Genomic DNA, 25,643 nt, shown 5'->3' on the forward strand with positions numbered 1-25,643 from the left:
ATCTTTTGACTTCTAGAATCTGCCAGAAATAATGAGGGCACAAACATGACGGTATTTGACAGGGGAACCTGTTGCTTAAAGAACCAAACAGTCTTTGAATGTGTTTACCTAACTGAATCGCACAAACAGAGGATCATCAAGCAATGTTTTATTGAATTTCTCAGCATTATCTTAATAATCTGTAAACTAGGCTTTTGCAAACAGCATATGTATATACACACACACACAAGAGAAGACAAAGCTTTGCTGCTACCATCTTAGTTTGAAACATGTCAAAATTGTTCAGAGAATGTACCAAAGACTTGGAGCTGCATCACTTAAAAAGGAGCAGAACGGTTATATAAAAGAGAATATCAAACCTTATGTGGGGAAAAGACATACTTTTAATAACTGTCATTCTAGCCTACCTTTACGCTTTGTACTGACTCATAAATGTGAGTTATTCATATTTACCCACTTGTAAAACAACAAGGTGGTTTCAGAACTGTTCCACTGAAGGGTAGTACAGAGCTTACTGAAATTGCGCATGGCCTTTCTGTGGCCTTGGAGTGGACTTTGGAGCCTTCATGTACCTCATTGGTTGGGTCATTTTTTTCTAGTTACTTTTGGAATAGAGAAGTTTTTCCTATTATGAAAGTCCCATCTTTCATGGCTATTCTTACATGCAAGTCTGTAGCTGAATGATTTTCTAGAGGCATTTTTAATAAACTTATGGATTTTTTAATTGTTTGTTTTCATGGTAAAAGTTTACCATGCTTCGTTTAAAACATGGTGTCTTCTTTACAAAGATTTGTCCAGATTAAGTCATGGTCTAGTTTGGGCTCAGAATAGGAGTGGTTGATGGTCCTGATTCTACAGTTCTTGGAATAAAATCTTCTGGCCAAGACCCAAGAGGTCTCACTCGGTATTAGCAAGAATCAAGAAGAGCACAGATACAGTGGGGACAGGGATGGTTTTCCATGTATCCTAGTAGACCCCTTGTTCTGGGCTGAGCATGCAGTTAGGTTCTGTGTGATCTGATGTCAACTTTAGCAGCACCTCTGCCAGCAAGTCTGTGCTTCTGAGCACGTAACGCTTCATCAGGCATCTTTACATTAAAGTAAGAAAGGAACATCATGTTTATCACTGCTCCAAAAGTATTAAGCTTTCAATATCAGAAGTAATTCTTTTTTTGTATTTGAGAACCAAGTGAGTTTATAAATTAGGTTGCTTTCTCTCTCAATTTGCTATGTGCACTTCACTCATGAACTAAGTATTGGAACACAAGAGTCAATAGGTTTCTGCAGGCAGGTAGAGGCTGTTTGTCTTTTGTAGTTCGGAATGGAGAGAGACTAAAAGGAAGAAAATCTTATTTGCCGCTTTATTACTGTTTCTATTGAGAGGATGCCCAGGAAAGGAAATGTTTGTGCTGCTGAGGCAGAAAACAAATCTCTCTCCATCACTATTAAGCAGTTCTACCACTGAGCTTTATGTAAAAATAGCTTTAACTCCAATTTCTAAGGATAATTTAACAATATTCCAATAATTTTCCTGTTGCTCTAGTATGTCTTTTTTTCCCCACAGTTTTCCTAATATTCTTCTAGAAAACACATTCCACACAATTTGCAAAGGTTTTAAACCTTTTCAGTGATTTTGCTTGTGGGTCAAGTGAGTTGGGATTTGCAAGCAAAGTTGCTGCTTTGGAAGAGCTTATTCTGTTGCATTAGATATTTATTTAGAGTAGGTATGTTTAAAAAGTTAATTTTACTTTTTGGTAATGAACAGTTCAGTAGGCTGTTAATTTAGAACTTAAACTTCTGTATATACTTGTAGTAGGCTGTTCAAACAATTTGAGAAAACAGGTTGGAAATTTGAATATGGTTTTATCACTGGGGTTGAACAACTTAAGCCATTCTGAACACACAGGTTGTTTTGTGAGACTCAGATACGCATTTTAGATTTTTGTAGTGTAATTCACTGGACATATGTGCTACTTCAGTTATTTTACATTAGAGACTGAGTTGAAAGTAATGAACTGAGCTTGCACTGTCTGAAGTTCTGAGAAGGCATTGCTCTTTTGTTAACTTGGATGGTTGGCTCAGTGTGCAACTGCTTATTCTTAGTTTCTGGCTGTGTCATACTGCCATGTGATGGAATGGAAGCCTAAAAGGAAGCCAAAAGCCAAGGGCTAAAAGTTTGATGTATCATATGTCAATATGGAATAGTTTGGACAGTACTGCTGGAGAAAGGACTCCTAAATTATAAATAAGAATGGAGAGTGTTCAGACTTTCAAATCTAGTGTCTCTTTAAAGCTTTGCACAGGGCACGTACCACAATATACCGCGCTGACAGCAGAGCTTAAGAATGTACAGAAAAGATGATCTCTATGCATGTCTTAAAAATGACTTGTTCCCTATCTTCTGTTGTTGCAAATTTAACATAAAAAAGATAAAGTGGTGGAAATGGTTTATTTGTGATTATAAATAAATTATTTATTAAACAGAATGTAAAAATAATATTTTCTTAACGTAAACAGTTGCTGGATGAGGAATGGCTCGGTTTAACTATGTACCGCTAGGCTGCTGTAGATGTAAATGGTAATGTAAGCGTGAACTTCTGTTGCAAAGATAGAATTCAATCAATTGAATTAAACAATGAATTTGGCCCTGTGCTCTTCTGTGATGAAAGTTTTAAATATTTGATGGCCTGAATGGGGAAGGTAAGACTTTTGGGGTGAAAAGGAAGGATACTGTCCCTTAGATTAAAATCAAACCCTTATCTTCATTGTTTTCAATCAAAATCAAATTAATTCATTGGTTCACCTTCATAAATAGCTATTAAAATTCAAACCTTCCTTCTTCATACACTCACTTGTTTTTCCTGCTTATGCAGAAACATGTTCAAATGGAATTAAATTATAATCAGGGTTGAACTTGGCATGCTTTTACTTATGGTAAACCACTTTCTAACACATTTTTTTATGTGACAATCCTAACCATTTTAAGTGGTCCAGACAACCTTTTCCCTTTTGTAGTCTTAATAAACAGCTGAGAGAATACAGTGAAATCCTAACATGGGGGGAAAAAAAATCAGTTAGCTTCTAATATAACTTGATGGGTGGAAAAAAGATTAGACCCTGCATTGTATAGTCAGTGAATTTTGTTTAGCTACTTAGTCTGAAATTCTAAAAGCATTTTCTTGTTAAAACTTTGCGCTCATTTTTTTTCCTTAAAGCTTGCCTATTTGCAGGTTTAGTAGAACGGATTTTTTTAATGCCAGATAAGCCATTTTCAATTAATAATATAAATGCCCGATTACATCGGGGAATATAAGATGAATCTGTATCTTTTTCATTTGATAGAAACAATATTGAAGAAAACTATGTTTTAAGAATTCTTATTTTTGCTTTTTTTTAAAGATTTATTTTATAGCATATGTTGTCTTTTGGGATTTATAGATTGATTATTCTGAATGGTAGTGTTCTGATTCTCTGTGGAACCAAAACAGGAAGGGAGGGATGACTTTTGCATCTTGCCCGCATTATGTCAAAGTATTGCACAGAATCTGTGATCGCCTGAGTCATTGATTCAAATTCCCTGTCACATGCCCTCAGATCACGTAATGCTTTTCATAAATGAATCAAGCTTTATCTTTAGAGTGACTGACTTTGCTCTTTGTAGATGTGGGTGTGTTGTGCCTGCATATTTGGTGTTTAGTGTACCTCCCAAAACTGTTAAAAGGATGCAATGTTACAGCATCTCTTTAACATGTTAAAGTGGTCTTGAATAACTATATTTCTCATATCTTTTTACACAGCTGAGGGAAGACGTTTGCTTTCAGTTTTATCGGGTTCAGACTGGTGCTGTTTCTAGACATTCCATAGTACTCTATCTCCAAGATACTTTTGTGTTAAGGTATTATTTTCAAAAGTAGTTAACAGTTTCAGGGATTCTATATGTGTGTTTTTAAAATTTTTGTTTTTATTTCTTCTGTGTGCTTTTTGTCTTCAGACAAGAAAAGTCTGGTATTACTTGATATAGACTATAATAGCAAAGATTGTAAGCATCTGTGATAAAGAGGTTTTTAAATCTCATAGTTGTCGTCAGTCTGGCATTTTAGAAAGGTATATAGAATAGTTTCCTTAAATTAAACAATTTGTGAGAGACCAGAGAGAAAAGTAAAGAAGATGTATCAAAACTCTTACTCTTATTTCCTCTTTCCCCTACACTCCAGAAAAGGTTTTATTTACTTGTGATCACAGTCTTTAATTTTACAGAAAACTACATAAAGCATAGGTCTTTTTGGTTCATGGATAAGTCATGGTAACGAGTTATTGCAAGATGATGGGCTGCAGAAAGCATGTTGTATATATAAAAACATGAAAGTTGTGTGGCATTTCTATAAATTTTGTACATAGTTACTGTTAAAGAAAAAAATTTGGGAAGCAGTGTGCCTTTTTTCACCTAGGAGAGTACTTTTAGTGTATGTTTAAATTTAGTCATTTCAGGCACAGTTCATAAGCCTGTACCACAATATTAACAGGAGGAAACTCATAAGGTAGTTTAAATTTGTAATTTGGTTTTAAACATGCAATTGGTTGTTTCATGTTGAGTAAATACTGTTTTCTTCATACTACAGTAATCTGATCTTTCCTAGTTTGTTTCTACATGATCATTAACAACCTGATATCACAGTCAAATCTATTTCATAGTATGTATGAGCAGGCTTTTACTGTCTGTTTATTATTATAAGATTCTGAGCAAAGACACTTTCTTAATTTGTTTTCTACAGTAGTGATGAAAGGAGTTCTACCATGGCATCAATCAAAACCCAGGTTTGTACATTGGAAGGAAGGAGCAGGGGAAAGGAGTTTACCCTTATAAAACCAAAATAAACAACTACTACAATTGGGAAAGTGTATTTGTGTAACTCCAATGAAGTTATTTATTCATGGCAAGTGTCAAGATTACACAAACCTAATATATCTGTAATCTCAGATGTGTCTTATTTGGGCAAAGAATTGTATTGCCAAGAGTTATCCGTTCCTTCAGTTCTGTGTTGTCTGAAATGGCCATCTTTCAAGGTGTGATTAATGTACATTGGCAGTCAATAGGATGTGAGTAATTGTGGTTAATTCAGAAACTGAAAATGATGAGGAAAAAGGGCTGTGTGATGTAGCACAATGGTGTGAGATTTCTTGCTAAAGCATTTAGGAAGTCCTTCTAAGCAGAGAAGGCATGGCAGTGCTTGCATCTTTCTTGAGAGAAGATGTATTTGGTGTTCTACAGGGAGGATGTGCGTAAATGACATTTTTCCTTAGACTGTGACTAGCAGTCACTTGCAAATAACCAGCAGTTGCTGGAAACTCCACTCTGCAGTTCCTGTTTCGGTTGCAAGAATATCTAGCTATCTATTTCAAATTCAGCCATCATCTTGTGGCCTTTCTGTTTATAGGTCAAGTCTTTTGTGGCCAAAGCTTCCACTAGGAAACTCTAAATATTTCATGAGAAATATGACTGGAATCATTGTTTTTGCTGTTTTCCTTATTGCTTAGTAACTTTAGTAATTGTTTTAAGTGTCTATGTGTAAAGATACTTTAAAATCTGTTTGTGTGCTAATTAATTCATATATGACATTTGAAAACAGGACTAAGCATCTTATTCTGCAGAGTTCTGGTGCTTAAGTCAATGAGCACAGAGGTGGAATGAATTTGTTCACTTCAGAGATGCAGCAAGTTATGTTTTAATGATCTTGCACACTGATCTCCAGGACCATTATAGCTTTCTCTGAACAAGTTCAGCAGTAACCTGTGCTAAAAGTCAATTAGATTTAAAACCCAATTATTTCTAGTGGAAATTAAAAACTATTGTTTTCAAGTAAGTGGTGCTAACATTTGTTTTCTTAGCATAATTAATCTTCAAATGAACAAAGCAACCAACGTGCATGTTAAAATCTAGAAAGACCAGTGGTTTCTGGAGGTGGGGATGGGTGGTGCACAAAGCGAAGGTCTGGTAATAGCTAGTAACGCTCCCCATTACATAAGTTCTTCCTTTCTAAAAACTGAGGCTTCTGTCATTTTCATAAGCAATTTTTATACTCTATTGCAGAATGGGACTCTCTCTTTAAAGCCACAGCATTTTGTTCTGGCAGTCAAAATAGGCCTGCTAAATGTAAAGAGATCTTGTGTAACTTGCATTTAAAACTGAAGGCAGATATGAATGTACGTACATGTGCACTTTTTTACAAAAGGCCTGATTATGCCTGTCCTGGGAAAGATTGTCTTGGACAATTTTAAAAAGACAGAATGAAGAATTACATTTTGCTTCTGTGAAGTTCTTTGAGATGAGCAATATAGTTACAAATTATTTCAGTTTCTATCAAGTACTGATGTAAACAGATTACATTTATGAGACGAAAACTCACCACTGTTAGATTATATTAAGATTAAAAAAGGTTAAATGTGGAAGACATGCTAGAATACAGTGATGATAGTACTATGTAGTTCTAAGCAAAGTGATTTATCTTAACATATTTGGATAAAAAAAAAAATCAAGGTTTTCTGCATCTCCACATCAATAAGTGGTAATGATTTCCCCCCACTGTTATGGCAGCTATGTTATTTCAGTGGAAATATCTTATATACACCAGCAAAGTAGCATCTCTGATAATCAGGTTACATCTAGAGTCTTCCTAACTTGATAAAATTTTCTTCTATATTGTCATTTGTAAATGTATAATACAGAATAAAGCTCCTTCAGTGCTCAGCTTTTAATAATCCTGTTCATAATTAAATACAAATCTGACTAAAACATTCTTCTACATTAAAGTCTTGTCATAAAAACATTTTGAATATAATCCTTCAATACCCAGTAGAGCAATACAATACATATATGTACACAAACACTTTTTTCTGTTAGTAGCAAGCATTTGTTCACTATTTGCACAATTCCACAATTGTATGCTTTATACAACCACTACTAAATCAGACTTCTGATTGCTCATTACTGTCAGGAATAACAGATGTTAAGGCAGCCTGACAAAAGCGATGTAATGTTGACATTTTTGTTTTCTGTTCAATATACAGTCGCAGTTTGTCTCGGAAAGTTTCCCCTAGAAAACTGTAAATTAAGGGGTTCAAACAGCTATTAGAAAAAGCTGCTAGGTTCACAATATGTCCTGTTAAAGGATAATCGTGTCTGAAGGATGGGCTGCTTGAAGAGGCAGACTCACTTTTCTTTTGAAGAAGTTGAACACTAATGAAGACATTTTCAGGTAGCCAGCAGATAAAGAAAACCAAGACAACAACAAAAATCATTCGAAGAGCCTTTTGTCGCCGCAGACGAAGACTCCTATGCTTGTGTGCTTTTATAAGAACTCGAACAATTAATGAGTAACAAAGACCGATTATCACAAAGGGGATAATAAACCCCAAGGTTATTTCTAGCCACTGGATTTCTTTTACATCTGCAAAACAAAAATAGACCTCTCCGGTGTGTTGTAAATGCACAGCTGTAAATGGAACTAGTGCTGCAGAAATAGACGCCATCCATATGAGACCACAGCTTAATCTAGCATGTTGCATAGTGCGAAATATGTTAGACCTCATTACTTTTGCCAGTGCTATGTATCTGTCAAAACTCATCCATGTCAGAAAGAAAATGCTGCTATACATGTTGATCTGAAGGAATAAAGACATGAAGGTACAAATAATAGTGATATCGTAATACTTTTCATCAAGATTAAAAACCTCAATGAGAGAATCAGCAACCAAAATGAGATCAGCTACTGCAAGATTTATGAAGTAAAGGTCTGGAATAGTCATTTTTTCACGAAAGCTTATGTTGACAACCAGTATCAGAATGTTTCCTACAAAACCAATAGGAAAAAGAAATATGGTGTAAAGACATGATAAGAAAAGACCAATAACATATTGTTGGTGTTCTGATTTATCAGCTAATCGAGAAGTTATGCTTTCATTACACAAATGTGATCCATTTAGGTTAAAAGTTGTGCTGTTACATAAAACAGGTGATATTGAGGCAGAATAAATTTCCATGGTTAAAATATCTGCAGAAAAGATATTGGTACTCACAGTTTGGTGGTAATGCCAAAACAATCAGATTTTGGGTTGTTTTCAACTAAGTTCATAGTAAACATTTTGATTGAAGTGGAAAAAGATGTACACTTTTGTATAGGAATTAAAACTCTCTAGAAGTCAAATTAATTAGTCTTAAAATTGACTGAAATATAACAGTGCAAATAGTAATTTCTTAAATTTTTTTACAGGACGCTATATACATTGCAAATGAGAAAATTTGCAGTTCCTGTATGCCTTAAGATCATGTAGGAATCTTTTTAGCATTATGGTACTTGGATCTCTTTAATAAAAGCTTTTCGTCAACAGTGTTTCTTCATGCAGGTTGGAAGGTGGTAGAATTTTAGCTCCATTTGTTTTCTTTTAATAATCAAAGAACATCCTTGGACCTGCAATTTGCAAATGGAAAACAATTAATCTCATATGCCGGCTTTGTACCATGTACCATATGCTTCTGCTAACTTAACTTACATAGCTGAGGTTGCAGGAAACATCATGTTTGACTATATATACAAAGGTTCTGTTAAAAGAATTTAAATTTGTTCTAGATAATATATTGTGAGAGCAGATCTGTTAAAATTCTGTATACCCTTCAGGGATTCAGTATTGGAAAATGCAGAAATATAGAAAATCAGATGAGTGACCTTAGCCTACTAAAGAAAAACTTTATATATTTGTTTCATCATCAGCTTGTAAGGCTGTTAAGTAGAGAGTCTGTGGCTGAGGGCAATGGAGATGAAAAGCAGTTAGTTCCTCCTGCTTTCAGTGAAAACGCAAGTTTTAGAAATGAAAGTAATAGAAGCAGCATATTGATTTACACCAACATTATTATACTCAATTTGTTTTTCTTTGTGATTAATTATGCTGCACTGACTTCCGGATAGGAATGGAAAATACCAGTTATCTGATTTGTTTACTTAAAAATGTTGAATGCTATGGATGTGAAGCATTGCTGGGAAGTTTATTTAAAAGAAAAAAATGCCTAGGTAGAAGACACCCAAAACAAAAAAGCAAGAAAATTATTTTGTGTTAAATTTTAAAAATTTTGAATTGCTTTAATCTTCATCTTGCTACCAAAACCTTGATTTTAATTGCACTAAAACATGTTTTTAAAAGTTTAATTGTTTACTAGTAAAATTCATGCATGTTTCCACATTTTAATGAATTAAATCATGCTGATGTATGGTCTGGGGGAGAAAGAGGAGCAGACCACTAATGGAGTAGGAGTGTTAAGAGTATTTCCAGTCAGAAATACAGCTCTGCGTGTGCTTAAATGTGTCCAGGTTACCAGAAGTAGCTAGCAGATACTTAAGAGCTTTGGAACCATTATTTTTATTTCTTAATGAAACAGGCATAAGTACACAGTAGCTGTAGCCATGTTTTGAATAATTTTCGTTATGTAAATCTTTATGCTAAAATATTAATATGAAATGACACATTTGAAGAAGGTTCAGTGTTTGGTTCAAGCAGCTATGGAAGTCAGACATTAAGTGTTTTATGTAACATCTTTTTATTTTTGAATATCGTGGTAAAACTGCTTTGAATACAATAACAGATAACAGTCTAAGCAACTGATTTTAAACAGTCAGTCCGTGATCAGATTTTAATCACATTTGAAAGGCTACCAAAAGCTAAGCAATTACAAGCATAACAGGTAACCATGTACTGTGAAACACTTTATTTTACCTTAATTCCATTTCTTCAGAGCTGATTTTCCTCCAGACAACAGAAGGCTGGCTCTTGCTCCGATACGTGCTTAATGGATGTGTCAACTTCGACTGTTCTGTCAGTAAAAACTTGTATTTAGGTGTGCAAAGCTGCAGTGAATGCCACCTGTTGACGATTCAGCAGTAAAAAAAAAAAAATCATATAATGTCTATTCGGTTTTAAAACATCTTAAATAAAAGAGAGTTTACGACAGCAAAATGCAGATCTTGCTGCATGTCCTTGGCATAAAACAAGCTTTATAGATTCCCAGGGTTGTTCTAATTTGTGTGCAGTTGAAGTGCTGCTGAACAGCCTTATAAGGCTAGAATTAACCCTGTTTCTGCTGGTTTCTTTTTGACTAGAACTAGACAAGCATCTTTTCTCTCATATTTGTCAGTTTTATTTTGCCTAATGTTTATTTCACCCTCCTTTCTGCCTTTAGCGTTTTTTCAAGTTACACAGTCCATTCAAACCTACAGCTCAGCTGATCAAAAATTAAGAGATTTATTTGTAAATTGTAAGTAAACATATTTTACTTTAATATAAAGCAATAATTAGTTATGCATGGTATTTTTTAAAAGCCTCTGAACAATCTGAAGAGAGGATTTGATTGGGAGAAATCTAGCAGCAGAGAAGGGTCATTTGCTAAACTGACAATACAAATTTCAGTTTTCCTACCTTCAAGTCGATCCCCCTTTGCCTGTTTGAATTTAAATTTTCAGGTATACATGGTCATCCTCACACTTCTTAGAATTGCTCAGTTCAAAATCACATGGATAAAAGAAGCTTATTTTGCAGAGAATGTGGAGCTTTGGTCTTGCATAAACCCACCAGTACTGCAGGTGGAGTTTTGCATATCATCTGTAGGGGGGGAAAAACTACTTGACATTTCCAGAAACACCACCTGCTGGTGGCTACAATTCTTAGAACAGAAAGAAAGTTAAACCTTTCTTTCACATAGAAGCGAAATACTTCTTGTAAGTTGCTTTTTAAGATTATATTGATCTGATACCTGAATGTTAAGTGCCAGTTGTGAATATGCTGTACATTGATGCAGCATTTTCCTGCTACTGGAATAAGATGGATTGGATCTCTGCATTTAGGATTTCAAGATTACAATGTTACGGTTTCAGAAGTGTGGAGTAAGTGATTAATTAGCATGTCACTATAATGGATGCATTACATCTATTACAGTGGTCAAATAGTTCTAGATTACAAAAGATCTCATCTGTAGAAAAGTGAAGCAAAAATTCTTTACGCAAGTGGCTTTGGGAGTAGAAGGCACTTTGCCTTCTAGTGCCATTGAAGCAAATACATTATTTGCTGGGTTTTGGTTTTTTCTTGAAGTGTGTTGTGCGTAGGAGCACAGGATTTTGGCAGTGTTACTAAAGATGCCCTTTAAGATGTTTTTATAGGATGGCTCTTCATAAATAGTTTTGGAATACATTTTTTTAGCTTAAAAGAAAATTTGTGCTGGTAAAGATTTTCTGAACAAATGACTTCCACTGTGTGTGGAATGGCTTTCTGGAGTGGCTTTCTACAGGGTTATGAGGACAGAGAACTGAAAGCGTTTTGTTTTGAGGCGTGTATAAAAGTGATTGCGTTCTAGGATTGGAATAATTGTAACGTTAGAAAAATCTTGTGATACTAGCTTTGAAGGTCTTAATTTTTATAATCCTGTTCTTTAGGACAGCAAAAGAGTCTTTATTGTTGTTTGTTGATCATGTGGTTTTGCTGTACTTAATTCTGTCCTTCAGAGCTTTCACTGATCTTGTAAGGGTCAGAAGGATTTTTTTACTTTATGAATAATGTTAGCTTCTTGGTGTTAGTTGTTTGTAATTATGGAGCCCTGGATTTAATAATCAGCTGGTCTGACTGTCCTTGATTTTTCTAGCTGAATATCAGCTGATCTGCTATTAAAATGTCTAACTGTGAGTGCTAATTTTCTTGAGTTCATGATAAGAAATAAGTCGCTTTGTCATACTTCCAGAATTGTTAGGAAGTTCTCTTTTGAAAGACCCATGAAGCAGCTGTTTTTCCTGCTAGCAGAACTACGAAGCATAAGAGGACAAATCTAGTATTATTATATTTTAATTAGTGAGTTCTGTATTTCACTAAATATTTTATAAGATGATCATATGAATCTTCTGAATTCTGTTTCCTAAAACAGATGACAACATCTTCAGGCTCTTGTTTATGCAGTCAAATTATCGTTGCTTATTAAGATAAATTAATTTCACTATTCATCACTTCCATATTCCAGAAAATGCTTTAAACTAATTTTAGCAGCTGCTGAACATTGTACCCTTTCTCCTTCCCTGTCAGTTGCTGATACTCCATGTGATGTTATAGGGAGTGCCTTAAAGACCAATAGTCACAGTTGTGGCAGTATTAAGTTACACAGTATTGTAGTTGCACCTGTATGTACCTTACCTTGATTGTTGCTCAGAACATGTGTGAAAGCAACCAGTGTGATAGCATTCATATAATGTCAGACCTCAGCAATCCAGCTTGTAAAGTTTTCCTAGCAGCTTACTTTTACATCTGTAGTAGTCAACTTGTAAAACACTGTATATCTCAAACATGTCTAACACCATAGCATCTTTAAGGAATACTAGTGTTATTGTCTATGATGTACTTAGGTATACCAAGAGGCTTAAAGTGGGGTATAATAGAAGATATTCTACGTAATTTAACAGACTTCAACATACGTACCTCTATGGTGTTGCAAAGAGGTGGAAGCTGAGGAGGAAGAAAGTGGGAGGTGTGAGTGGGAGGCCTCTCCAGTGGGATAAGCCCGGTAAGCCCTGTAGGATGTAAGAGCTGTTGGACCCTCAGAAGTGTGGAAGTGTGTTAGGTGTGAAGCTGTTGGGTTTTGGGGAAATTAGATCAGGATCAGGGTGTATAAAGCTGAAAAAAGTAAGGTACTGCATTGTATGGAAGAGGAAGGAAGCATAAATTAAAATTGTTATCTGAATGCTTAGTGGAATATAACCATATGCAGAAGAAATAAGACTTGTGTAAGAATCTCTGCTGAAATTGTCTCCAGAGGAAATACAGATGCTGTTGTAATGTTCCTGAAGTTTTGCAAGTAAATTGATCTCCTCCTCCAAATTCTCTCATATTTCTGTTAGCATCAATACTGCCTATGACCTTTTATCAACCACTGAATGACATCTGTCTGCATCCATTACCCTATTCTAGAGCACCATCATACTTTATCCTGTCCAGCCCCAATAACTTTGTTTCTTGCAAATAATCAAATGTAGTTTGAGTGGGAATTAACTGTATTCTGTGCCTGCAGAAAACCTTGGATAGAGTGTATTGTGTGTTTAGGTTTTTTAGTTGCTAATAATTCTGAGAATGAAAAATTATTTTTAGTAAGAAAAATGCAAAGTTCAGCCTTTTCTTTTGCAGGAATAACACTTGTACCCATTCAAACTCTTCTGCTAAAAACCTTTTATTTTTCTTAAATGTGTATATTGCAAAACTCTTGGGGGATAACATAAAAATTTTACAGAATTGGACCACAATGTTGTATAGTTAAAGATGATTCATCATAGGATCTCAGGCTCTATCCAAATGCGGTTAAAAAAAATTGCAAAGCATCAATAACTTTTACTTTAGTAGTTGAGTCTGGCAGTCCTCTGCCAGACAGTTGTATGGTGGAAGTAAAATGCATTCTTTCATTCTAGCCAATTAGTGATTCGATTTGTTGTGCAACGTACATGGTGGAAACATTATATAGAGTACTTATTTTGGCTGAATTGAGCTTTCACCTTACCCCAAATCTTCTGCAGTTACCTCAAAATCATGCTAGATAATGCTGTAGCCCTTTCAAGGGTCTGTAAGTTTGAAATCGGAATATAACTAAGGCCAGGCTTAGTAATACGTGAAATCCAGTCTCTCTTTAGCTCAGATGTTGTTTTGCAGTGGGATCAGAGCAAATTTGAGCCAGCTGGTTCAGCAAAGATCAGTCCTTAGTCTCTATGTGTTCTTTTCCAAAACGTATTACCAGCTCAGGAATTCATGCTTAAACTTCAGCAGCCTGCTCATTTCTCTTCTTTTACTGAATGGAAGGGTTTTTTGAAAAGCAGGACGAAGTCTTAGAAAGATACGAATATTACCAGTACGGAAGTAAAATATTCTTATTTGAATTTTCCAGTATATCCTTTTAGTTAATTTTGACAGCATGCCTATAAAAATATATGCTCTATTTCTTCTGGAACACACTGTTCAAAACTAGGTGAAGCTTGGAAGAAGTAAGTGTTCAACAAAGATGTTGCTGGTATAGGGGGGGAAAAAAGTCTGAGCAGGGAAATTTTTTGTTCTTAAAAGTATTCTTCTTCAAATTATTAATAATTTAAAAATTATTACTTTTAATCTTAACCAAAGCTGCTGTTTTTTTGCTCATGTCAGACTATTTTAGAATGCCTTCTAGGGACTGCTTCTGTTCCTTCCCCTATTCCATATGGGGTGTTTGCTCTTATACTCTAGCTGGATGCAAGTAGATTTTTCTCTAGGACTACACATTCATTGTCCTGAATTTTAATGTAAGCTCTGAGTAATGTTATCAAGAATGTTTTAACAAAACATTTCTGTATTCATAAGGTATATTCATAACTATCTGAATTATTATTTTGCATATTCTGACCTCTTCTCTCCTGTTTACCTTTGTTTTCTCCTATTCAGATACAAAGTTTTTTCATTGTACATAGAGATTTCTTTATGACAATATAACCAGCCATCCAGAAAATACTCTTTTTTCCCACAGCAGTAGCTATGGACAGGGAAGAGACCAGAGTGCATTCATTTGCTTCTGGCTGCTGTCTGTGAGATGCTACACCCAGGAGTACTCACAGACTTACACGTAGTAGTTCATTCTTTACACAATGTACTCGTTCCCAAATCCTAGATCTGACAGTAGGCCCCTACAGGTTTTATTTCTCTGAGACACTTGGTTGTGGTTCTGCTTTAGCTGCTTGCTGAGAGGACCACGAAGCATCCTTCCTCCCACGTGGAACCCTCAGGCTCCTTACAGATGTATTACTGTGATTCACTCACCATTAGACCAGTTTCCAGGTCCCAGCCAGTGTTAACGAGAGCCAACATTTACTGACTGGGTTGAAACAACACAATATTTATTCTTTCATTCTCAAATATAAAATATAAGGAAGCAGTGAATAAAGTAAAATCTCTAGTGCATAATTCCCATGCTAGAAAATAACCTACTGAACTGTGGCGCAGCTGAAACTATGATATTTTGTCTAAATTGGGATAAACAGCTTGCATCTTCTGACATACTCTTTCCTTCAGTCTGTTAGCTTTTTCCATTGACGTATGGCTTTTCCAACTCATATCTTCAGACTTCTTTCTGCAGGACTGATCTTCAGTCCATGTTGTTTTATCTTCCTCTTTTCGGGTGCAAAACAAAACCTCTGATGCCAGCTGAGAAATCCTTTCACAAGTATGAAATTGGCTTTTGTTCTCAAAGAAATGATTCTTATCTACGTATTTCCTTTCTGACCAGGTTCTATAATGGTCTGTTTATATGTAGTGTTCTTTAATTATCCATCTGTTCATGCTGGCAGCAGAACAAAATTGAACAGGAAAACAGGCTGACATAATGCAATGCAGACATCTTACCAGTTGATTTTTAAGTCTTGCAGAAATGTTGGTCCTTGCAGTCATAGTGAGACTACATATTGCCCCTTATTTGCATGTGATACAGTCGTGGTCCATAAATTTCAGGACTTGGATGTCTAAGACAGGTTCCATATATCTAGATACTTGTTCTATATACTATATTATTATTGAAAAAATGTCCTTCATTCTTCCATTTATGCACTTGGCTGTTCTTTTGCAGAAGATGGGCCTCTTGATCAATTGGTGCTCATTTTTCTCTGTCTTAAACAGCCCATGCTGATTTGCACCAGCACTCCATGCAAATCTGGACCCTGCCAGAAAGACTTTCCAAAGCATGTAACTGCAAAAAAAAAAAATCTATCAGTTCTGTTTGCACCAGGGTATCATGCAAAAGCCCATATTTAAGCATCAAAGTGGCTTTTCTCAGAACCCTTCAGGGCACTTGAGCCTTCCTTATCACATCACTGGATTTTTATAATATTGCAATCTAAGTCTAAGTCTTTATCCGATATCTAGTACAATTTTGTGCCTTCCCTGTTGTTTCTGTTCTTTCCACCTCTGAGAGAGGAAAAGCTGAAACCTAAGCCAAAGTATTAGGATGGCTACTGGCCAAATTTAGTTACAGTAACAATGTGTTCAAAGCCAGCATTTAAAACTTTGCACCTACTTCTTAGCCTGAATTGGCTGCTGATTGTGCAGGGCTACCTATACCACAGCTGTTTTAATCTCTGATTCAGGTTTTTCCCCCATTTTGCACCACTTATGAATTATCATCTAATATATAATGCTCCTATGTAGTTTCTAGCAGAGCCCTGATTTCAGTTTGAAATTGGGGCACTGCTTTTGTTTGCTTTTTTAAAAACATGCCTCAGTTATACTGTTCTGGGATGGCTTTTTTTTTGTTAGTGTATTACTGAATGTGACTCTTCCAAGGCATGCAACTTCATAGTTCTGAATGAACTCATCAAGAATGGCTTAAATCAATAATTGCTGTAAGTCTTAATGCAAAGTTGACTCTGAGAGTACATTAACAAAAAGCTTTCATTCTTGCACAAAGTTTTAATTAGCCATCTTGTTGATCTTTCCAGTTCAATGTGTCACAAAAGACCCAAAGCTTTCCTTTATGGACCAGCATTTCCATTAACTTGAATTTTTTTTTCCTGGCACAAGAATTCAAACAAAAACCTTAAGGCTTCCAAAAAAAGTACAAGAGGAAAATGGAAAAAGGGAAGAAATACTCAGTTTCTGTGTGTGTATATATATAAAAATAAACAAGTGTTACAGTAGACTTATAGTATCACGTACTATTTAGGATTATGATGGATTCTTAAGCCATACTTCATTGCTGCTGCTACTGGAATTTACCAATGTTATAAAAATAAGTAGTTTGTAGGGGAGGAAGTCAAAAGAGGAAGTACACCTGAGAAAATGCTTTGGCTGCAGATTTTTACCTTTGTTCAAAATTGCTTTCTGCTATGTTTGTGTTTGCATCTTTGCCAGGGCATCGATAATATTACTAAAGCACAGTTCTATGGTAACAGTACTTTTCTTTCTACTTGGCTTTGAAGTAACACTTGCAGAAAATAAGCAATGTAAAAAAAGCCAACCAAACAAAAAACCCCCCTCAACTTCAGACCCTACATGTTTTGTTATAGATCACTGCAAATACTAGAACTAAATATCTTCCCCCCCCCCCCCCCCCCCCCCCCCCCCCCCCCCAGTATTGCTAGCAGTAAGATAGTCCAAGTTTGGGTTCTAAAGAAGGAACAGTTGCCCTTTTTTTGAAGAAGTGAGTAACCAAACCAAAACCCACAAACAAACTAAAAAGTGGATTGAGAGTTCTTCAGAACAGCAGGTATTACTGAGACCTGCTTTCATGGGTCATAGTTGTTACTGGTATTTCAAGGTGATGGTTGGCAGTGTTTTTCCTTCGGCAGTTCTGTATGACTTTAAGTATTTCATCCTTGGATGGTTTATGTAAAAAAAGTATAAATACCAAACTAGCACAGCTCTCGCAGAACAACACTATTTCTGCAATATTCATCACAAGCTCATTCTTTGGAGTTCCAATGCTCTTCTGTAATTTGAATGTTGTTCTGAAGAGAATCATAAGGTTATAAAATAGGTGGCATATAAATATTGTTATGCTTATAGTGTACACAGCAGGGTAAGTACGAATATGCTGTTGTAAGGCTGGAGCTTCAGCAGGTGCTGCTTTAGCAAAGAGAACAGTAAAACAGAGTATCTGAAGAAATGATGGGATTCCAAATCCAAAGGTGAATTTAATGATCTCATATTCAGGCCATGCAAATAATGGATCTAACTGGCAGTCTGTTTCCAAGTGATAGTTATCCGTGCCAACCAGTACTGCCTCAGTCAGTGACAAACAGAAGGCATATGTAAGTACAAATCCAGCACACAATATGGGTCTTTGGGTTGCTTTGCTGAGAGCAGTCCTTGATGGAAATCTCTCGAGTAATAGTACGAGAAGTATCAAAATCAAAACATACCGAGAATTGAAATAACTGAAGTTGAAAAAAAATGATAGTATGTTACATGTAAGGTGGGTTGCTTTTAAATAGTCAGGTCTAGTAATGACAGTAAATGACAAAAAAAATCATTATAATATTACTGATGGTGAAGTGCAGAAGAAGTAAGTCTAAGTTTTCTATGACTTTGTACTGCAAATATTTCTTTATGAAAATGATCAAGATACATATGCCAGCTATTAATCCTGTTGGTACAAAAAAGGCAATGTAACAGTGCATAAGTCTTGATATGATGTTTTGAGAAGCAATGAAGGCTTCAATTTCCTCTGGGGAGATGAAAGCCAAGTTCTTGCTTGGGTAGCTGATCCATGTCATGTTGTGAGAAGACATCCTTCCTTTGACACTGTGCTTCTTTCCTTTTCAGTGGAGTTTGAAGCTGAAATGGAAAAGGCAGGTGAAGCAGGTTATAAAGTACAGTTTTTAATGTCTCTAATTTGTGCATTAATGTTATGTGCAGTCAGGAACATGAACCATTTGTTCAGAATAAATGTAGTAATTTTTTTGATGGATTTGATGTTCCTATGTTAATTTCAAGGTAACTTGCATATTTTTAGCCACAGAAATCGGCTTTTTTTTTTTTTTTTTCCTCCCTTGGTTCCTGCTTTCACCACTGCCCCCTTTCTCTCACTTGATGCAGGCAAGACTTAAACTGCAGCACAGCCTTGCAGCCAACAGCTAAGATTCATCTCACTCATGTTGCCTGCAGAATAAATGGGAGAGCTGGCCGCTTGGTGGATGAAGGAGGAGTTGGTTCTGTGCTTAGGTGGAGCCCCTTTTCCTCACCATCTTGCCAGAAAAGGGTAAGGCAATATGCAGGGCAACTGCAGCATGTGGGCTGCAGCTACAGCTACAGCCACAAAATAGCTTCACTGTATTGTGCCAAGGGTGGGAATTTTGTATAATCTGAACCTAGCAGACAGTCTCAAGGCTCACACTGCATACTGAAGGAAAATGCAAAGATAATCACAATATGAGGCAAAAGTCACGTTCCTTTTTGTTTTAGTTTGGCTTCTTTTGTGTTATGAAAAAAAGCCTTTCATAACTGCAGTCTGTACTGAGGAGCCCATATAAAATTAATGTGAATGTTTAAGAACTGTTGTGAACAAAACTGCTTTCATACTAAAACATCTTTATACATTAATAATACTGTCACTTTTAGATGTAGCTGTTGTGTAAAACTGGAAAAAATAATGCTCTTCTGCATGCTCGAATTTGAGAAAATGATTACCAGGGCATTATAGGCCTATTGACAAAGTTTTAGCAAGGAACATTTTTTACAGCTGAGTTATAAATTCCTGAAAATAGAGAATTTTAAGGGTAATATGGATAGGCTGTTAGCTGTAATGACTATGATATGTTGATATAATAATTTTGCTACCATCTAAACGCTTGAAGGATCCTTTTTTAAGCCAAAATGCTTTGTAGGAGAATATAAGAAGCGCTCATGAAAACCTAAGTGTAATAGATATGGATATATAAATTTTACAGAACACCTAAAAGCATAATTAACTCAATTTCTAAAAGAAAATTTGTGTACCTTGTACTGATTGATGCAGAAAATAACACATTCTTAGTTACAAAGGATAAATTTCTTAAAACATAAGATAATGAACCCGCTATTGCTAATGAATTTTGAATGTCTGATTAAGCATGGTACTTAGTACTGGAAAAAATTAAACATGAAGGCACTTTTACAGTGTAGAATGTTTTCAGGGGAAAAAAAGTCCTTTATTGACAAGGATTTCAGTTTTGTGGTAGTTTGATGTTTTTATTTTGTTCCATTGCACACAAAGCTGGTCTGTATAAGTGATGTACATACAGTACAGCAGGTAAAGACAGAGCAGTGAAGCTCTCGTATAGAAGTTTCTATACAGTTATATTAGTAACAAGAGTGATATACTTAGTTGTAAATAATGCATTTTCCATAAAGGGATTCTAGTGATATTAACTCTTAAAGTAACTTTAAATGGGTAGAAGTTCATAAAGATGCATTAATGTTTTTAAGCGGTATTCATTATAGATAAGTCAGTGTCTTAATACTGTTTGACAGTTCATTTATGGTTGTTACCTCTGACTCTACTTCATATTTCTGATATTTCTAATCTCTCCTCAAAATTGGAATTCTAATACTGGTTTTAATTAGAAAAGTTGACTTATCAAAGTGGCTTTGATTAAGTGTGTATATAATCTTGTATAATTATAATTTCATTTATATAAACCCGTGGAGTTATATTCTGATTCGGCAGTGTTCTTTGCCCCCTTTTAAAGACAGAGTTTCTTCCTTTCTAGAAAAGGTTATTTTTGGAGAGATTCCACTACAAGGACTGATGCACCCAGGGAAGGGCTTTTTTTTGTGTTGCAGGTACCCTCACAGGAGGGGAAAAGTTGTCTGGTCAGACACTGGCTGTGTTCTAACCTCTAAGCTGGAGTACACAATGTAGGAAGGCATTGATGGACAAAACTGGCAGTAGCATCTGAAGCAAGTTGAGTCAATGTAATTTTGAATCTTAAAAATAGATTGTTAGATATGAACAAGTATTTGCAAATAAGATTCAAGTTAACACTGTAGACATTTTTCCCCCTTAATTGATTCCTAGAAGTTTTTACTCTGCTTTAATAAAAAATAAGATCACAGTGATAATGTCAGACTATTTTCTTGCTTGGTTTTGGTGTCTCACTAAGTACTTGAAAGAGAGCAAATGGTGATTTTGAGTTCAGATTGTGGTAGGAAAGTCTCATGTGTAGGTGGCTGCAGAAGCATTAGGCATATTTATTTACCTTCTCTGCAACATGGTCATACCTAGATACATATTTCTGACTTATGACCTTATCCTACTATTCTTATTTGCAGTATTTTGTCTCTTCATAACTATTTTAGAGAAATGTAAGGATATATATCATTTTACAAGATATATTGCTCATCACCTCATGAAGCTGCTGCATTAGGGTTTTCTAGCTGAGATTATAAATTGGACCCTGTCAGAAAAGTGACTCCTTGGCAGCCTCTGCAGCTGACTGATTGAATATAGTCACAGATGGCATAACCTCTCTATACATTTGTTTACATTAGAATGGATAGCTTTAGAGAGCCTTATGACTGTAAGGTGCCCATCTATCATATAAAGCAACTCTTAGAAATTGTAAGCCTTTATAGTTTTAAAACATTCCCAAAGCATTCATTCCTTATACTAAAGTAAATGTATGCTTAGAATAATAATGGGGTGAAGGAGCTCACAATTTTTGCTGTAGTAAGATGAACATATTTGCAAATGTTTATAGACTTTTGGTAATATGAATTTAATTTAAAATAAAAAGATATGTTCCATTGGAGCAGCAGAGCATTGGAGGATGGTTCATTTTTCACATCTTTTATTTCAGAATCTCCATGCAGCCAACCACATTTTTTTGTCAAAGTACTTTGAGTTTCCATCATAAAAAAAAAAAAAAAAGGAATTTATGATGTCATTTCCCTCTGCTGTGAGAAAATCTGGTATTCCCTCAGTTCTTGTCTGGTTTCTGGGTTTACTGCAGGGGCATACATTTTGTTTTAAAATGCATGTAATGTTTATGCTCTGTTTGGTGGGGGCCCCCCAAGTCCTTTACTCTTTTAGTGGAATCTGTCAGCTTAGAGTGGAAACACCTCTAGACCTGAATAATTTTTTTTTTCTCACAAAATATTATGATGTAAGCTGACTTTGTCATTTCTATTTATGCACTACTAACTGAGAGTAATAGTGTGTCAAAGCTCACATATATTGAAACTATGGTAGAAGCCAGGCCTATTCCTGTTTCCCCTTAGGTTAATTAATAAGGGAAATTTGTAATATGCTACTTGCATTGTCTTTCCCTGTATTGTTATGCTCCAGTATTTTGTCCCTTCTTTACTTCTCCCCCACACCTTGTTTTAATTGGCCATCATTTGCATGTTTTGAATCATTCCTTAACTTCATGTGGCCTCACTTTTTTTCTTTCTTTCTTTTTTTTCTTCTTTCTGGCCTTGTTTCCCCGCTATGATTGACTCTGAGGTTTGTGTCAGCAGTTAAAGCAAGTAAGTTAGACTTTTATTTCTGAAGCACAGCAAAATATGTTATCCTTCACTTCCAGCAGGCAGACCTAAGCAAATGAGCATAGTGTTCAGAAGACAGTTTAAAAATAGCAAGTTGTGAAAAGACTACTTTTGAGTATTGAGAAGACCTAGTCTGTAAGATTTCATTGTTTTTGGTGGTCCCCCGTCACCACTTTGATGGTTAACTCTTGCAAACGGAGAGCTTGGTTTCAAGGAAATGTTTATTTGAAGTCTAGAAAGAAGAGCTCCTAAAATGGGGAGTTTCTCCTTGGCAGTCAGAACTCTTCCTCTCTAAAAGGTTTAGCAGGGCAGTCTTTCTGCACTCTCTCACCAGTCTTTAGAAGGAAAATATTCTTTCATCCAGTCATAAAGTAATACACATAATATTCCTTGTGAAATTCTGCTCTTGGTGGGCACATCCTGCACTAACCCATGAAAATACCACACATAATTTGGGGGGGTGAATTTGTCCTTTCTGTCTGTACTACATCTGCCAAATTAAAAGGTGGGGTCAGTCTGCAGTATATGAAAGACTGAAATGTCAAATACTATATTCATCTTTCTTGTAATGTCAAAATTCCTACACTTGGGCAACTATTTGAGGTTGTAAAGATTTAAGTAATTTAAGATTTAAGAAATACTACTCTTAGCTTCTGAAAAACTATCAGTTTCTGAGAAACCGAAACCATTTACTTTTCCAGAATGTAAATTAATCGGCAGTAACTGAACATAATCTTCAAGGAGCATCGCTGACATGTTTCCTGTCCTGTACAATTCCTGCTGTGTTGTTAGGATTATTCAACAATATCTGTCCTTTAAAAGACTACTTTTAGGCAACGGTTGGAGACTCTTGTCCAGACCGCTGAACAGTATTTCATCATCTAGCTATCATCAGTTTAATGGGAGTTAAGTACTTACTGAAAAACGGTCTTCGCATTTTCTCAGTTTAATGCTTAGCTTTATTATAAATTTCAGGTTTATTATACATTTTAGCTTTCCAAGTGTTTCCCAGATACAGTATTTTACTTTAGTTCAAATCATGTTAAAGAAGAGAAAACTAAAACCTTAAACTTTAGCTTCACAGTTTGAGCCTCTTGTGATGAATAAAACATTGCATATTCAAAGTAATATAAAGCACTTACCCTTTCAAGAAAATGCTCCACAGATACAACGGGCTGAGACTTTCACTGTGAATAGTCAGATGAAATATAATTATAGTTTGGAGCATATAGCCCTTTTTATTTATGTAGAAAGTAGAGTGTATGTATTACAATAACTTCTTTAGCTGCTGTACATCACGATGAAAAAATCCAGACGCTTGCTGACTACAAAAACATACAGTTCTCAAAAGGAAACAGGAACTTGGTTTAAGTCATTCACACCATACACGTTGCATGTTTAGCAAACCTATGGTTTCATCATGTGACTAAAGTTCAAATTATCCTCTGCACTGAGATATTTTGGAACAGAAAAGTAGTGTTTGTCCCTGCCATTTCTAAGTATCTGAGGCCATCCAGTGGATTTCTTTTTTCCTGTTTGTGAAGTAATCCTATGTGCATTGGCTAGCCTTTGCAATTACATTTTTTTTTTTCTAGTGTGCTGTTTTAAGTGCTAGAGGGCTGGAAAAGGAAAAGCCTATTGAATAAATGCCAAACAAGGCCCCTTGCTTAACAAGGCAAAAACTTGACACAAAGTAGTGCGTGTCAAAAATATTAAGATTCCTCTTAAAAATCATGTATTTCTGTTTTTCCATAGGTCCTGGCTCTTGGAATGCTCCCAGTATTGTACACATGCATTAACTTATTTTCCAGATGCTCTGCAATGACCATGAGGTGTTAAAAGACAAAATTGTGAGTTTGTAGTATGTTTTGGGTCTGGCTCAGCATCAGTCTTAGTGACTATGTTGAATAGTGTTCTTAAAACCTCAGACACAAATGAGAAGGAAAGGGCTGGCTCATTATTAGGTTGTTTTTGGTGGTGTGTTTTTTGTTTTTTTTTTTTTGTGCATGCAGCCTTTCTGTCTGGAATGCATTGGTAGCATACCAGCACATGGGGAAGAACATTTTTATTGTAATCTTTTAGTAATCTGTCGTGGCTTTCATAGGCTGAGAAGATTAATTTGTGACCAGTGTTTGATCAGTGCTCTCAGTTTTCATGGCATCTTACTTGTTGCATTTAATGTATTTAACAATCATTATTGAAAAAACATCTGGAAAGAGCCCGAGCACTTCAAAGAAATAGACAAACATGTATGAGTCTAGATTTCACAGTGGAGTTGTGGGTTACCTGGAGAAAATATTTCAGTGCTAGGCCTGCGTTTCTACCTGAAGGTTAGTACTATGGCTCCAAATAACTTTTTTAATCTAGATGTGTATGGAGGGTCTTGGGTTGCAGCAGTGGCCCAGAGACATTTCAGCTTTCAGGTTGAACTTTCAGGTTTAAGGTTCATGTTATTTGTAAAGTAGCGGTGCTCCAGAACAGCTCTTTAGTAGTTCAGTGGCTCTGTGAAATGTGGTTTCCAAACTTCCTGTACAGATTTCAGTTTCAATCATCTTAGCATAGTTTGTTTTTTGGACTGAGTAGATTGCTTTCCTTTTATTTACAGTAATTCTTCCAAACTGTTGGTGAGAAACTGGGATAAAGCTGGTAGTGCAGTGTAAATGTTTTGTATATAGCATTTGTTTTTGAGATGTACCCAAATCTGGGTTTATTTTGCTGGTATTAATTTCTTATAGTTAAGAATGGTAAAGAAAATACATTCATTCTAATTGTATGCAAGTCAGGTGTTTGGTGTTTTGTTTTGTTTTTCCCCCAGTTGATTTTCCATGAAAGATGTAAATTTGAAGTGTCACCTTACTCTTTCTAGGACTTAGGACTGTGCAGAGAGCACACTAAACTATGTAAGCATAGTCAAATGGTAGTTTTTGAAATTGCAGTAAAATTTCAGAAAGTATTTGGTCACCAACTAGTAGATACTAACTTGACTTTTTAGTTTCCAGAATGCACGAGGCAATGCTAAACAGTTATGGCATTGGTTTGTTGCTTACTTTCCACTGACGTAGTCTGATTAGGCACATGATAAATAACCATGGCTCTGCTGGTGGGCAGGGAGGGAGTAGAGTTATTTGTTGTCTGAGCCACCAGCAAACGGCTGGGTTTTGTACTTCTTTTGAAGTTGCATTAGGTGGACATACACAAGGATATCTGGCTGTGTCCTTTGTGATTATTACTAAAAAAAAAACAAACGCAAATCAGTGGCTGCACCAAACGTTTAAGGAATATTCAAACCATTCTTTACAAAGGTTTAAATTATTCTGAGTTAATTAGCAGTCAGTGAGCAAGGAGTAACTCAAGTGAAGATAAGCTCTAACACAGCGGTGTTAAGACTCACTTCCTGTTATTCAGTAACTGCTTTTCTGACAATGCAATGTGTAGTAAAGGAGAGCACCAAGGGAACTTATCCTCTAATGAGGAAAATTATATGAATATAACCAGAAAAGCAAAAGGAGAAAAGCAATTTCTTATGCCTCCCATCTTTAAAAAGAAAAAATAATCTAAGAGAAAGCTTCCATCTTCAAAATCATGTTCACATTTACAAAC

The 25,643-nt window shown here is 35.7% G+C and overlaps 2 protein-coding genes and 1 long non-coding RNA gene across 8 annotated transcripts in view; 1 reads left to right on the top strand and 2 right to left on the bottom strand.

The window, feature by feature from the left end:
* C4H7orf50 (chromosome 4 C7orf50 homolog) overlaps positions 1-25,643 on the top strand; it is a 135,780-nt gene that overhangs the window by 8,579 nt on the left and 101,558 nt on the right. The window lies entirely within an intron of this gene.
* Positions 6,734-11,415, bottom strand: GPER1 (G protein-coupled estrogen receptor 1). Its single transcript, XM_005438207.3, has 2 exons — positions 9,762-11,415; positions 6,734-8,464 (listed from the first exon to the last, which is right to left on the bottom strand). The coding sequence occupies exon 2, from the start codon at positions 8,034-8,036 to the stop codon at positions 6,963-6,965; it is 1,074 nt and encodes a 357-aa protein (XP_005438264.2). The 5' UTR covers positions 8,037-8,464; positions 9,762-11,415; the 3' UTR covers positions 6,734-6,962.
* Positions 13,222-23,789, bottom strand: LOC114015592 (uncharacterized). 2 transcript variants are annotated; one of them, XR_008732053.1, is made up of 3 exons: positions 23,186-23,544; positions 17,242-18,353; positions 13,222-15,768 (listed from the first exon to the last, which is right to left on the bottom strand). It is a non-coding gene; the product is annotated as an uncharacterized LOC114015592 (long non-coding RNA). The 2 variants fall into 2 exon arrangements; XR_008732052.1 differs by lacking the exon at positions 13,222-15,768 and having other exon boundaries at positions 17,144-18,353; positions 23,186-23,789.

The sequence above is a fragment of the Falco cherrug genome, chromosome 4 (assembly GCF_023634085.1).
Source record: "Falco cherrug isolate bFalChe1 chromosome 4, bFalChe1.pri, whole genome shotgun sequence".
NCBI lineage: Eukaryota > Metazoa > Chordata > Aves > Falconiformes > Falconidae > Falco > Falco cherrug.